Source organism: Botryllus schlosseri, chromosome 15 (assembly GCF_051294905.1).
Source record: "Botryllus schlosseri isolate E-star chromosome 15, Bs_hap1, whole genome shotgun sequence".
Classification (NCBI taxonomy): Eukaryota; Metazoa; Chordata; class Ascidiacea; order Stolidobranchia; family Styelidae; genus Botryllus; species Botryllus schlosseri.
The window spans coordinates 11,193,058-11,206,963 of NC_137250.1; the positions used below are offsets into that span (position 1 = coordinate 11,193,058).

General features: G+C 40.9%; 2 protein-coding genes across 3 annotated transcripts in view; one reads left to right on the forward strand and one right to left on the reverse strand.

Moving 5' to 3' along the window:
- LOC145457660 (TATA-binding protein-associated factor 172-like) overlaps window positions 1-506 on the forward strand; it is a 32,439-nt gene extending 31,933 nt beyond the window's left edge. For both annotated transcript variants that reach the window (XM_080335884.1, XM_080335885.1), the window contains one exon: window positions 317-506. In XM_080335884.1, the coding sequence (XP_080192010.1) occupies window positions 317-463 (147 nt within the window). In that variant the 3' untranslated portion in view covers window positions 464-506. The remainder of the gene's footprint in view (window positions 1-316) is intronic.
- A 175-nt stretch (window positions 507-681) lies between these two features.
- The window catches only part of LOC145457659 (cilia and flagella-associated protein 47-like), a 43,920-nt gene continuing 30,695 nt past the window's right edge, over window positions 682-13,906 (reverse strand). The window contains exons 45-60 of the mRNA XM_080335883.1: window positions 13,654-13,848; window positions 13,413-13,579; window positions 13,152-13,356; window positions 12,234-12,436; window positions 11,167-11,302; window positions 10,888-11,107; window positions 9,906-10,115; window positions 8,565-8,784; window positions 7,694-7,805; window positions 7,543-7,627; window positions 6,937-7,044; window positions 6,720-6,875; window positions 4,525-4,696; window positions 2,721-2,882; window positions 1,523-1,691; window positions 682-986 (exon numbers count right to left, since the gene is read on the reverse strand). Of these exons, the coding sequence (XP_080192009.1) occupies window positions 768-986; window positions 1,523-1,691; window positions 2,721-2,882; window positions 4,525-4,696; window positions 6,720-6,875; window positions 6,937-7,044; window positions 7,543-7,627; window positions 7,694-7,805; window positions 8,565-8,784; window positions 9,906-10,115; window positions 10,888-11,107; window positions 11,167-11,302; window positions 12,234-12,436; window positions 13,152-13,356; window positions 13,413-13,579; window positions 13,654-13,848 (2,739 nt within the window). The 3' untranslated portion in view covers window positions 682-767. The remainder of the gene's footprint in view (window positions 987-1,522; window positions 1,692-2,720; window positions 2,883-4,524; window positions 4,697-6,719; window positions 6,876-6,936; window positions 7,045-7,542; window positions 7,628-7,693; window positions 7,806-8,564; window positions 8,785-9,905; window positions 10,116-10,887; window positions 11,108-11,166; window positions 11,303-12,233; window positions 12,437-13,151; window positions 13,357-13,412; window positions 13,580-13,653; window positions 13,849-13,906) is intronic.

The window sequence follows — 13,906 nt, forward strand, 5'->3', positions numbered from 1 at the left end:
CAATACGAATATATATTTCTATTGTATGTTGAAGTCAATTAAATTTTTGGTGTCATTAGAGCTTCTAAAGTTCAGTCTGTATTGTAAAACAAGCTTGTTTCATCAAGTAATTACTAATTTGTGAGCAACGTTGATATAAGTTCCATATGCCACACAATCAATATTGACTATTTACATCTCTATTGCGTTGTTCGGAGCCATTATTCGAAATATAGATGTAATTTTGTGATCAACATCTAATGTTGAGAAGTTCAAATTCAAATTCCCGACAATGTAAACGTGTTTGTCGATAATTTAGCTCGTTCTGATTTTGCAGGTTGACAAAAAGCAGAGCAAATCTTCGGGCGACAAGACCGGCAAAGGTGTACGCGCTTTGATAAACGAACTGGGCGAACTGTGGGACCAGAATCAGTATGATTCCGAGTATAATTTGGATGCGTTCATTGAGAAACTTGTGTTTTGATCTTCTTTTCTATCTACGACAATACACGGGGAGGTGGATTTTACGCGGCATTCGTTTTTTTCTCCCCGAATTGTAATCTACAGACAGACAGGTGACATCAAAGAGGGCATGAACCTCCCTACTGTATTCTTCCTTCTCAAGAGGTTTACAATCCCTATTTACTCCCAAGGTACATATTCTTGCTTAAAAACCGTACAAAGCACACACATACAACCAAATTCAAAACAATCTCTTTAATATAAACACTACTCAATTAAAATATATTATTATTTCTTTGCCTAAATATTTCTATACATCATAAAATTCACGTTAATTTCACAGTTAGAGGAGCTCCCTTCACGGGCGACGAGACGGCGGTCGCCACGATTTTTAGGTTATTTTTAACGAAATTAACTCGAGGTCTCTTCATGGTTTGCTTGGTGTAGCGACCGCCAAGATTAGCCAAAATCGTAGACTGGCCGACGGGCGTTTTGTATTCCGGCGCGGTGCCTAGTACGTCGTAGGTCCACTGCATGTCCAGAGTCTGTAAAGGGGAAAAGCTTATCGCTATTTTATGACGAGAACGGTGTCACGGTGCAGTTGCTGACGTTGCTTTTATAGTAGTAGAACAAATATAGTAGCCATGTAAAACCATCCAGGCTAAAATTATCATTCAAATATGTACCGTTAAAAGGTAGGTAGGAATGTTACCGCCCGCAATTAACAGATAATGACTAGCGGTGCTACATATAGCTGGAATATCCAAACTATATTATTTGGTCATGCAGGATAAACTCGGCAATTTCATTCACGAAATTGGTGTGAAATGATAGAAATCTTTTTATCTTTTCGGCTTGAAAAAATTTACAAGCATATCAGTAATTTGAAGCGAAGCACTGTCAAAGAAGTGTAAGTAGCATTACTTTGGTAGATAAAACCAGTTAATTTATTAACAATTTCATCTTAATTGCACACGAAAGTAGGAAGTATTTCACCACTGACCAACACCGGACAGTAATAGCCCCAGTTCAATCTGAAATCTATGTACAAAGTAAATGAATGATGAAGATTTTAACGTACCTGTACGATAAGTTTTCCTTTATACCCTCTGCCGTACATCTTCGGAGTGAACGCGACCGATATCTTGGTGCCTTCGGTGCCCTGCGGCAGCATTTCTCCCACTTGCGGGAACACGGTCAGTTCCGGGTCGCTACCGGGCATGAAGAAAGCGTTAAACGACGAAGGGTATCTGAAACAGAAGTTGAACGTGTTGAAAAATAGCCTACAAAGTGAAACGATTAAGTCATCAGCCTTGAGCTGATTCAAGTAATGGCGGTGTGTTCCTGGTGAAAAATGTGGTGCAGCACTGGAAGGTCCCAAGAAGCCAAGCTCACAAAGGCCAGGGCAAAGAACGAATTCGAAAAATGCACGCAATTCCAGTAGAAATACACGGTCTATTCCAAGACGGTCAGTAGGTTGCACCTTCCCGGGGCTTGGGTTTAACAAACATGACAAGATGGTGGCACAGTTGGCTAATGACACGCGAAATAAGGCAAGAGACAGATGGTTCAAATCTTCCGAGCTCAGGATCAGCACAGCATGAGAACAGGGGTGCTCCGGGGCCTTAAAAAGCTTTAAGTAGAACTGTAAAGACATGAAATCGACTCATTGTGGCAGGTTAGTGAGCTGGTAAAGTTGGCTAATGCACCCTGCAATGATTCCAGATGTCCCTGGTTCAAATCTCGGGGCTAGGTAAAGTGATGATCGGGATGGGCAGAAGTCATTTTTCACGCAACAAAGTGACGATCCTTAAGAAGAAGTATAAATATGTACAAACTGTTGAAGGTTAGCAATATAGCAATGTTGGTCGATGTGGACACCACAACTTAGAAGAACTTGCACATTCAAATCTTGGGTGCTGGTGTATTTTGAATAGAATGTCTTCGTGACAAGGTTCAGCAGGCGTATAAATGCATAAAATCTACTACACATGACGGGTTGGTGTGATGGCAGAGTTGGTTAATGCGACGAGTGTCTAGCATGGCGTTGCTGGTTCAAGTCTCGTCACAAGCACGGTTAGTAGTGATGGCTGCTGCTTGTGCTCTTCCCTGTCAAAGGATGCTGGGGAGACAGAGAAATCTTGGACATAGTGTGAGTGATTGCAATGCAACCTGCCATATGTGAACGAAAATAACAGGGGGTTTGCCATTTTTCCCAATGTATTCTGTCAAACAGTGTTGTGGAATACCCGTGGCCGCTACAGAATAACAACACTAACCTGGTGGGGCTGAATAGCGTGAACGCAGTTATCGAAGGTTTCTTCAAGCCCGCCGCTTGAATCTCAATCACGTCATCTGCTGCGCATTCCGTTGCCTTGACGATGATCGGGAATTTCCACATTCCTCCAGTAGTTGATGTCACAGTGAGAGTTATCGTGTGCCTGCCAAAAATGGAATAGCTTTATCAGATGAAGTCAGATAGAAATCAGAGGCGATCGGGCTATATAGGAAAATGCAAAGTATCACAATTCAGCAAACAAAAATATATGAAGGTTGATTACTTCTTAATCATGATATAATTTGAGCACACAATCTCCAGTAGCACCAAGCACACAATATAATGAGACGGATCAAAATTTTGAAAATACATTCAGTTACACTGCGGGTTTTTTAAAACTATTTTGTTTAGTTGCTGACGATTACCCCTGACGAGTGTCAGCCGAAAATATTCGGGTTCATTTCAATATGAATATACTATTTAAAACTATTTTGGTCGCGGACCCCTTCAAGATTTGTGGGCGGTTCCGCTTACCCCCATAATTTCAGAAGCCGATGAGTGGAAGGCGCAACTGTATTTAGGATATTCCATTCCTAAAATGAGATAACTGATGACTAGGGCAAAAAAAGTCAAAATTAGGTCAAAATTGTAGCGTTAGGTCAAAAAATGTCAAAATTGTAAACAAAGTCAAAACTTTTTTACAACCTGCATTTCGTTTGTATCGTAGATTTTGCACTGTCGGTGAACTTATCATTTGACATTTTACAGCTTGTAGCCTACTTTATAGGCCTACCGTTGTAGAGGGCCCATTGTGAATCATAAACATTCAAACAATACAAATAGGTTGACATTGTGTTATGCTCAACGTACCGCAATATACTAACTGAAGTAAGACTGCGTGGGAATTGTAAGGTTGTTATATAAAGAAGCGCATGATGAAAAATTGTGATGTAGACACCATTGTCAAAATGAAGCAACATTGGTGTGTCACCAGCCAACAACTGCCACAGTTGAAAGTTCTTTTTCCATTCTTGGCAAGCTACGTAGTAAGGACAGACACTGTCTACCCGAGATTGTAGGAAAGTATCTTTCGTTGTACTACAACAGAATTTAATTATTTCTACCATAACGCGTGATGTAACTACCGGAATTCTTCATAGGTTCGGATTACATTAAAATAAAGTTTTTCATAAAAAAAATTGTCAGTTAATAAGTCAAAAAAGTTTTTTCGTGCCAAACTACTTCGTAAGGACAGACAGTTCCAACCAGAAATTAAGATAAGTGGTACAATTCTAACATTATGTGCGAAAACACCTAATTTACCATTCATCTGGGCAAAATTTTGTCAAAATTGAGTTTTTAAGGTCAAAATATGTCAAAATTTTGATTTTTAGGTCAAAATATTGCGTTTTTTAGGTAAAAAAAATCGCCCTACTGATGACTATAGACATGGTAGTCCCAGTCACTCTCGAAGGAGAATCTGTTTTTGTACTTTTTGATGACGTATAGCCCCTTTTTACTGTCCCCTAAAACTAGTTTGCGTACCCCAGTTTAAGACCCCAGGTTGTCATGACAATTGCAGTCATAATAGCAATGCAAATACATCCCGAAACTACCTTATACTACTAAATCCAAAGTGTAATAACCAAATAGTTCGGCAAAAAACAAACTATCAACTGACAGTGGATCAGTAAGTAGTGCAGGCAGGCAAAATATAGTCAAGTCCTCTGCAAAAGTGGCAGCAGACTGCTGCTGAAATGTTACGTAGCACATAATGTTCCTGCCAGCTTCTCAATAACACTCACTTGAACGTTCTGAAAGGCGCGAAGATAACGTTAAATATGAGGGTGACGATTCCCGAATGTGGATCTCTCTCCTTCCTGACGATACTCAAAGTGAGAGTGGGCTCCAAAAGTGCCTTGGTATGCTCGGAGGGATACTCGACAGAGAAAGTAAACTCGTCGGTAACTTGACTTCCTGCAAAAGTATTTAGAAAAAGGATTGATCACATGCAAAAGGCGAAATAAATAACAGACGATGGCGTGACAATCGCTGTTGAGAACACCAGGTTTGTAACCAAGTCACAAGGTTCCAAGTCACAAGTCAATCTCGCTTTTATAGTTTTGATTCTAGTGAAGTCGAGTCACTTTCAATTCACCACCGAGTCAATTGTTATTGTTATGAGTCACGTCCGAGTCCAAGTTATTGTAGTGACTGTTCACTTTCGAGTTAAAGTCTTGTTAAACCCACTTTTTACAACGCTGCTTGGTGATATCAAATGCGTCGCATTGATAATATACTAATTTTTTTCAGTTATAACAGTTTCTGGTCGTGTTTTCAAGTACCAGTACCATTAGATGAAATACCAATAGCGTGGTAACTTTACTATTCTTCGAAAATACAATGGAATGTCAGTCTTGGCTGTACCAGCCTCGAGTCATATGACTAGGTCCGAGTCATGTGCAAGCCGAGTCATGTTCTGTAATTTGAGAAAGAACTCGAGTCAAGCCGAGTCACCTAAAAATCGCGAGTCGAGTCATTTTCCATATTTTGAGAATATAACCCGAGTCAAGTCGCGATGCAAGTAATTACAACTCTGCAGAGCACTTGCATACAGACGGACACACACACATAACACAAAGTTTCACAAGATAACATAGGCTCCTGATTCTCTTCAATTCGTATGCCTAGGTCAGGGGTGGCCAACCTTTTCAGCTTAAGGGCCACATTCGAACGACGGACTATTGCGCGGGCCACTAGCCGCGCGAAGCGCGAAAATGTTTTGAAGTTCATAGGTCATTAATATTGTCACTTGACTATATTGCGGGCCTGCTGTATATCGCTGGGCTCATGTGTCTAGGTTTCATAGTCGACGGTCTTTCTGCGAGCGCAAACGCAAGGTCGCATATGTTGAACGACACTTTGTCTCGTAATCGCGAATATAGTTAGACTCAGTCTGATACATTGAGCGTTCTTTCATTTTCACAAAGGAGCAACAATATTAAAAGCAAGAAATCGAGTGACACCATGTTGCGCGAAGTGTGTAAAAAATTTTTACTTTTGATAAATCTATCGCAAATTATTCTGCTTTATTGTAGTGTACGAAGATCTACCAAAATGTGACTGGCTCATGGATCTGCCAATGCGCCGGAACTGATATTTTAGTCATCACATCTCAAGTGTTGCGCCCAGACTAATCAAATTTTTGGTTGGCGTTGCAAGTTCACAATCGGTGCAATCCATCTTTGATAATATTTGAAATTTTGGAAATTACCTAGCGGACCACTCAAAACCTTCTCGCGAGCCACGGGTTGGCCGGCCCTGGCCTAGGTGGTCAAAGTAGCCATCATATGTGCTAAGTAGCAGTAAAAGAAACACTGCAAATTTCTACCCAAGTACATGTAAAATTGGTATTCAAGGCTTAGTTTTACAAGTATTCAAGGAAAGGAGGAAAGGCCGTAATTTATTTTTGTCCTTGATGTTTTTGCGGCATATACACCGACTCATGATAGACATACACACGATCTGTGCATATGCATACCATGAGTGCATGATATGCATATGCCGCTGGACAAGGAAGGTGCAGATATAGCCTTGTATGGCTTTCTAAGTCTTGCACCACGAAGGCTTAGTTTTGCTTTAAAACCAAAAGCTGTGAAGTGGAAATAGTCTGGTATCAACACCACTGTGTATTCTAGGCTTAGGTTTGGCAATATAATACTCAAAAACTTGACTTGAATCAGAATCGAATTACCCGGGACAGACTTTTCCAACTTAGATTACAATTAGAATTACAGCTACAAAGTTTTTTCCAAATTAGAGTAGAATTTTGCCCAGTCCAACAATCCTTGAACTCGACCAGATTTCGAAAGTTTAAAAAATGGATGGTACGAGACTTTGAGATCTTAAGAAAGCCACCGTTTCAAACACAGCTGCTTTTCGTATGAAAACACCGAACCAGACGTAGTCTTTTGACGGTACCAAACACAGCCAATCCCACCTGCACTTTTGCTGGGACTCTTACGCTTATGCAAAGGCGTCACCGCACGTAACTTTGTCATCTCCTGCATGTGGGACGCGCTCGGCACGGCCCCCGATAACGTCACTTCCAGTCGGGCTTCGATGCGGCTTCTCGCTTGACAGCGTAGCATCGCCTCTGCAATGAACGGGCGTGTTTGTTTTGTTCCGTCAAATGGAATGGTGAGTTTGACACTTACTCTGGCTTTCATCGCCGTGCACTTCCGGTATGCCATGTATCGGGTAGAGCCATCGGACGGATTTGATGCCGTCCTGACGCTTTCTGATTTCGGCTTGATTCGAAACGCCTTAGCAGAGAAAAGTACGTGTATGGGTTTGGATCTTTTTAAGGAATACATGACATCTCATATTCTTTATGATGTAAACATATGATGTCACAAACATGAAAAACATACGACACAATGCCTACGTAAACAACTTGCGAGAAGGCGGTTGTAAGAATTGGGCAAGGTGGAATTCTTTAACGATGACCTGACGATATAAATCCATTATGAGGTAGTGAACCCATATGCTGTTACAATGCCTAAATCAAAACCTTTGGGAGGGACTCTTTAACGATGGTATGAAGTCGCATATCAATTGTGATGAAGTGAAAACATATCACATCACAATGCTGAAGTTGAAATTGTGGGTACGGGATTTTTTATGTTGTGACGTCACAAATCCATTATGATGTAGGGAAAACATAGGATGACAATATGCCTAACGTGATATCAGCCGTATTTGTCAAAAAGGATTACGATCTCCCACAACCACATCAATAGTCTTCAGAATATCAATGTTACCTGCAATAAAAGACCCGTCGTCGTCCCACCCTTTCTCATCTTCTCTTCGTAACGAGATGCTGAGCGTTCCCTCGTACATTTTCATCTGAACGCAAGTCAACACCAATAGCTCAACACGGTGTGCCCGTGCCATCGATGAGAACACTGTTACCTTATCTGGCGAAAAGGTGAGCGGAATTTCGATGGATTCCATGGGACCGAGTTTGATACTGGTGGTGTGTTTTAGCAGAAGGCAGAACGCCGAGTCTTCCGTGATGTTGTTTCTGTGAAGTACACAGTGGAAGTTGATTTAGCAATTGCCTTCTCGAACAAAGAATAAAGTTTTACGATAAAAATAATCACGCCAATGCTGTAAAGCTGATATATCTCGAATAAGTACATGAACATGGCCTTAAGGCTTGATACGAGCCCTCTAGTTGCATTAGAAATGAACTTTCGCATATTTTGAGCGTCCCAATGACCTTATTTGTGGCAGATCTCCGGCCTTTGTGCTATATTCTTAGTTCTTTAAACAGTTTTATTAGTGGTGCAGAAGATTTGCTTCAAGAAATTGAGAAGTTGGGATTGCTGGAGTCACCACTTTTAAAATAACTCGAATCATGTGGAATAGTACACAGCTGCCCAATGATTTATGATGCCACAGCGACAGTATCTTTAAATTGTGAAAATCTAATTGAACTGACACAAATATGGACTCAAGTCTAATTTGGAAGAAAGCTTCAATTAACAACAACTCAATAACAGGCCCAAGTTAACTTAAAAGCATATGTAGCTAGTACGAGTGATAATGTAATAAGATAACGCGAATCCGCAAATGAATAATGCAAAATACACAAGATCGCGATACAATGAAAAGATAGGAGGTGTCAAAACGGCTTTGTTGAAACACTAACGGGGAGGTATTGTTGTTACGAATGGCAACAGATATTGAAATCATCAAGAGAAGGACAAACAAACATATAAAAGCACCATCAGTGAAATTTTTATCACAAAGTTTCAGAGACAAAACAAATGCCACAAACCTGATCACAGATTCGGAGATCTGATTCATCGAATGGTCCAAATCGGTGATGAAGATGTCAGCGTACACCGTCACGTTCGAAGGATTTTGGAAAGGTACGATGAGCGAGGTGTGCGAATTAACCAACGCGCTCATGCTCAATGGCTCCATCGGTTTTGGCACGTGACCTTTCCCGCTCAACCAGAACACCATATCCCCCAGCTCCTTACAATTTACCATCACTGAAATCAAAATGTAAGCATTTGAAATGTGTCGTGACGACTTGTGTACGGGATGTTCCGAAAAGTAAAAAGGTAGGTAACTAGCCAGTAGCGATGGTAAAAGTAGAAGCTGAAGGAAAATTCAAGTCAATTCAATATATTGTTAACAATTTCAGCATTTCAATACACCACAATACTGCGACACTATGAAAGATAGGAAGGTGTCGAAACGTCTTGGAGTAGTCTTCGAAATCAGACACCCACCTGGGCTAAGCGATATAAAAAAGGAGACATGCACACTAGGGCTACATAAGAAATGAGTTTTATATTTTTTTTATTAAAAATTAACGTAAAATTTTTCAAATTCTACTGGCTACCCCATGAAATTGTTAGGTTGTCTGAAAATACGATATGCAACAAATTTGGCTCAATCCCGACCATTCGAAGCGAAGCTATTGATGTTCCAAATTTCGGATATCAAATCACAGCATTTACGGGGGGTAGATCTATAATATATAGTGAGATAATTTGCCTCCGTAAATACTATGTATTTCAAATCCAAAATTTTGCACTCCAGTCTCTTCGCTTCTACTGGTTGGAATCGAGCTAAATTTTTTGCTCATCGTTTTTTCAGTCAACCGAACAATTTCGTGGAGTAGCCAGTAAAATTTGAAAAATTTTTATATTAATTTTTATTAAATAAATTCAAACTTATTTCTTATATAGCAATGCTTCTATTGGTTGGAACGGAGCCAAAATTGGTGTGCAGCCTTTTTTTAGGTACGGTAACGAACAGTTTTATAATGTAGCCAGCAACATTTGAAAAAAAGTGATTTTTGAACAGCCCTAGCACACTGAATGAAAAGTGAAAGAAGATAATTGTAGAAAGTAGTATTCCAGGCCTAGTTGAGCCAAAATAACTGGAAACTGTTTAGAAGTGGAAGTTACCACTCGTCTAAGCAGTGCAAGGAGGCCAAACATACTCAAGTATCCAAAAAAGTAGAAGTAATTTGTTACTGACCAACTGTGTCAGCCAGCAGAATATAGCTCATCTTTTGTGTGTAGTATTCAAATATTTGTGGTGAATATCTCAAAATCAAAAAATGTTCTTCAAAGTGCCTACGAGAGTTCACGTAACAAACCTGTAGCGGAATGGTTGTATTCTCTGAGACAAGTGGGCGTGAACTGAACCGGAACGTCCGCTTGTGACATCGGCGGCACGACAATGATCGGCAATTCGTCTTCGCAATCCACGTCCAACGAGAAGTTGACGCGGTTGCTGATTTGAGCGGTGGCGATAAACGGCTTGTTGGTCGTGTTTTTAACGCTCATGTACTGCCTGGTGGACCGACCTGAAATATGAATTAATTTGTAGGATTCGATACCATGTGAATTCACTGTGCATGCTTCTTATTTACATGCTCTATGCCAAAGTAGGTGTTTGATTAACAGATTGATTAAGTCATTTCGACTTTGATATGGGGATTTAATTGTCATAAATTAAAAATTCTTACATTTCGCTTTGAGTTTACATCATACAAAAACGAAAATTAGAGTCATCGGTGGGTATGCTATATAAGCCAATGCCAACTTTGACTCGTAGACCACAACGGGATTTATAAAATTATGACGTACCCAATATGATTCAATTGTTCAGTTCATTTCATTAATAATTTTATCATTTCAAAATGCTGCAAGACTGCTTTCGACAGACACCCACCTTGGCATAAAAATTAAAGGCAGCACAAGATAGAATGAAAAGAACAAGCTATCAAAATGAAGTAACGTCTGTCGACTGGTGAAATATGCCCAGAGCTGACCATCTACTACAAGAATACAGGGAGTGCGTGGAAGGGTTGAAGAAATGCAAATAAATTTGGGAGTTAGTGAGGTCAGTATTAAAAATGTCACAGGCAATATGTGGGCAACAGGAAACCATTTTCTGATATGTATCTCACACCATGCACTCATGGTATGCAGATCGTGCACATCATGAGTCAAGGTACATCAAAACATCAAGGACGAAAATATGCACAGTCCTATTCCCTATTTCGAAATAAGTATACATCAAACGCGGTAGGAAATTGACACAAAAATAACAATGTCAAAAACCAGAACAATTACCTAATTCGCATTCCATCTTTGGTAAGGTAACGGGAGCCGGCGAAACAGCGTGCAAGTCAAGCTCGTACCAAAATTCGCCAGTGGCCTCGCTCTGGAAAATCAGCTCGGCCTGCGTGTTCCCGATCACGTCCGGCGAGTACGTCAAGTGGTACGTGTGCACCATAGCCGGCATAATCCGTACCGATTTCGGGCCGGACAAATCCTTGTGAGAATAGGACGCCTAAACGATAAAGTGTTTTGACACCGTGGAAAGTACATCGGTAAGCGTAAGTGACCTACCGTGAATGCGATGGGGCTGGTGGTTGGGTTACGTATCGGCAGCTCCACGTCGCAGCTTTTCTGGGCGGAACATACTACTTCCAGCTTTTTGACTGGCGGAGGTGGGGACGCGTCCACCAGTAATGTGTACCAGACCCTGGAATAATAAAATTAACCAGTCAATATAGAGACATGGTTTTCAAATTAGGGAATAATATGGGAGTGTTGCAACGAAGTACCTAAAAAGTACTTTTTCAAGCTCTATCTACATCTGCTACTTACTCGAGTGTTTTAGGACTACTTCCACTTCTACGAAACAGTTTTTTAGGCAATACTACCATATTTTCATACTTACTTTTACGAAGCAGAAAGCAGTTCTATGATAAGTTTTCACTACTATTACCAGTGACTAATTTCTGAAATGTGTGTAATATAGTTCCTGTATCGCAGTCAGGGTTGTAACCAAGTCACAAGTTTCAGAGTCACAAGTCAATCTCACTTTTATAGTTTTGACTCGAGTAAAGCCGAGTCAGTTACAATTTATCTTCGAATCAAGTCCGAGTCCAAGTGAGTAGAGGGTCGAGTTCGAGTCATAGCGTTTTGACTCGAGTCCGAGTCCAAGTCATTATGTTCTCTGTTCAGTATTCAGTTCAATCCGGTTCAACCGACTTTTTTCAACTTTGCTCGTGTGATATAGAATGGCTCGCATTCATAATATCGTAATTTTCCTCAGTCTTAACAGTTTCTGGCCCTATTTTCCAAGACTGATATACGATATACCAATTATGTGGTGACCTTACTATTCTTCCAAGTTACAATGAAATGTCTGTCTTGGCCGTCCTAGTTTCGAGTTGTATGATTTGGTTCGAGTCATGCACAAGTCAAGAGTCAAGTCGAGCCATTTGACGGATTTGAAAAAATGACTCAAGTCGAGTCACCAAAAAATCGCGACTCGAGTCGAGTCATGACTCAAGTCGTTACAAACCTGCCGTTACTTTTACTTCCACTTGACTTTCAGGAAGATTGGGACTACAGTGGCATTATTGAGAAATTAGTAGTGTTGTTTTGACAGGACATTATGTGCTTACCTGTACTTATTCGTGTCCGAGCTTTCGTCGCTATTGAGCGATGCCGTCTTAGCCTGCGGAACCGCATATTCAGAATCGGGATCCGAGTCAGAATCGGATTTGGGTTGCTTGCCATCCCTGTCTTCACCTTGGAAGGACAAGACGCCCGTGTATTTGCCGCGGAACCAGGGACACAACTGGAACGTGTACGTCGCTGTTTGTCCCTGAAATTGAGAGGTATTATTCACAGCGGGCCGGTTGAGTATGTGTAATCTGAGCGTAGCAATGCCCATTAGTACAACAAAGAAGGATCTTCGATCAGCGAAGTGACGTCACGAGCATAATGATGTCACAATTTCAAAATACAAATAGCAAAGTCACGTTATGCCTCAGTGTTACTATTGTGTCAAGGTAAGCTGGGATAGGGAGCTGAGTCTTGAGTCGTTAACACGATCAATGAAGAGTTAGGAGTCGGATTTGCAGCAAGATTTCACCGATTCTCGATTGGGTTGCAACTTACAAGTATAGCTTATACTAAGGGTTGGACTCCGACTAGTTACTTTAATAAAGAGTTAAAATCTGCCCGAATACTTTCGGCTAACACTCATCAAGGGTAATCGTCAGCAACTAGTAGTAATTTGTCAGTTTTTAAGTCAAAAAAGTTTTTCAGGCCAAACTACTTCGTAAGGACAGACAGTTGCAACCAGAAATGAAGATAAGTGGTACAATTCTAACATTGTGTAAGGAAACACCTAATTTACATACATAGGTCAGAATTCGGTAAAAATTAAGTTTTTGAAGGTCAAAAATGACAAAATTTAGATATTTTAGGTCAAAATCTTCCGTTTTTAGGTAAAAAAGTCGCCTGACTTTAATATATTATACTGCAATGAAAATAGTCCTTAAAGCAATATGTTGAAAAATGAGCAAACGACTTACCGATAGCACGGTGATGGTCGGAGGTCCGTCCAAGAACGGCAAATCGGAAGACACTTTGTATATGAGTTTCTTCTGAGAATAGTTTGGCACGTCGACAGACCTAACAAAAGTCTTGTGGCACTGGCACTGCACGTCCAAGGCGGCCAACGCCAACGGCCTCTCTCCTATCCCTTGCAAGTGAAACAAGTGTTCCGTTCCGTCGGATCTAAATAAAGTGGCGTGCATGAATAAAAGTTACTACTATGAATCGGGAAGCCTTACTTGTTTCGAACCATGAGTTTGCCTTCAATCTGACACTCGTACTGGGGATTGAAATTGAGTGGATAGTACACGGTGGTGCCGCACTTTGCTAAGAGATTTTTGGGCGCCGAAAATCCTTCGCCGATCAGCTGGCATTCCAATTCCCAATCGTGGTCCGAGGCATTTTGCTGCAAAGTATATTTTGAATTTTCTGTTTCCACATGGAAAAAATTTGAGTGCATACGATAATAAAAGTGCTTACAATAGGGATGTTTTGCGTTATCGGCTGGTGCGCGGGAGTTTTGAACTCGAAATGAGCGACGGTGCCAGCGGGTGTGACGGTGCATTCGATTCTGTACACCCTAATGTCTCCCGGCGAGCGAAGAGTGATGTTACACGGATAGTGGCCCGGGCCTCGCGGCCTAAATCGCACCAGAATCGGGACAGTTCCGTCGTCCTGAATACACAAAATTCGATTAGCGTGGACTCAATTTTTTTTATGATTTATTAAACGG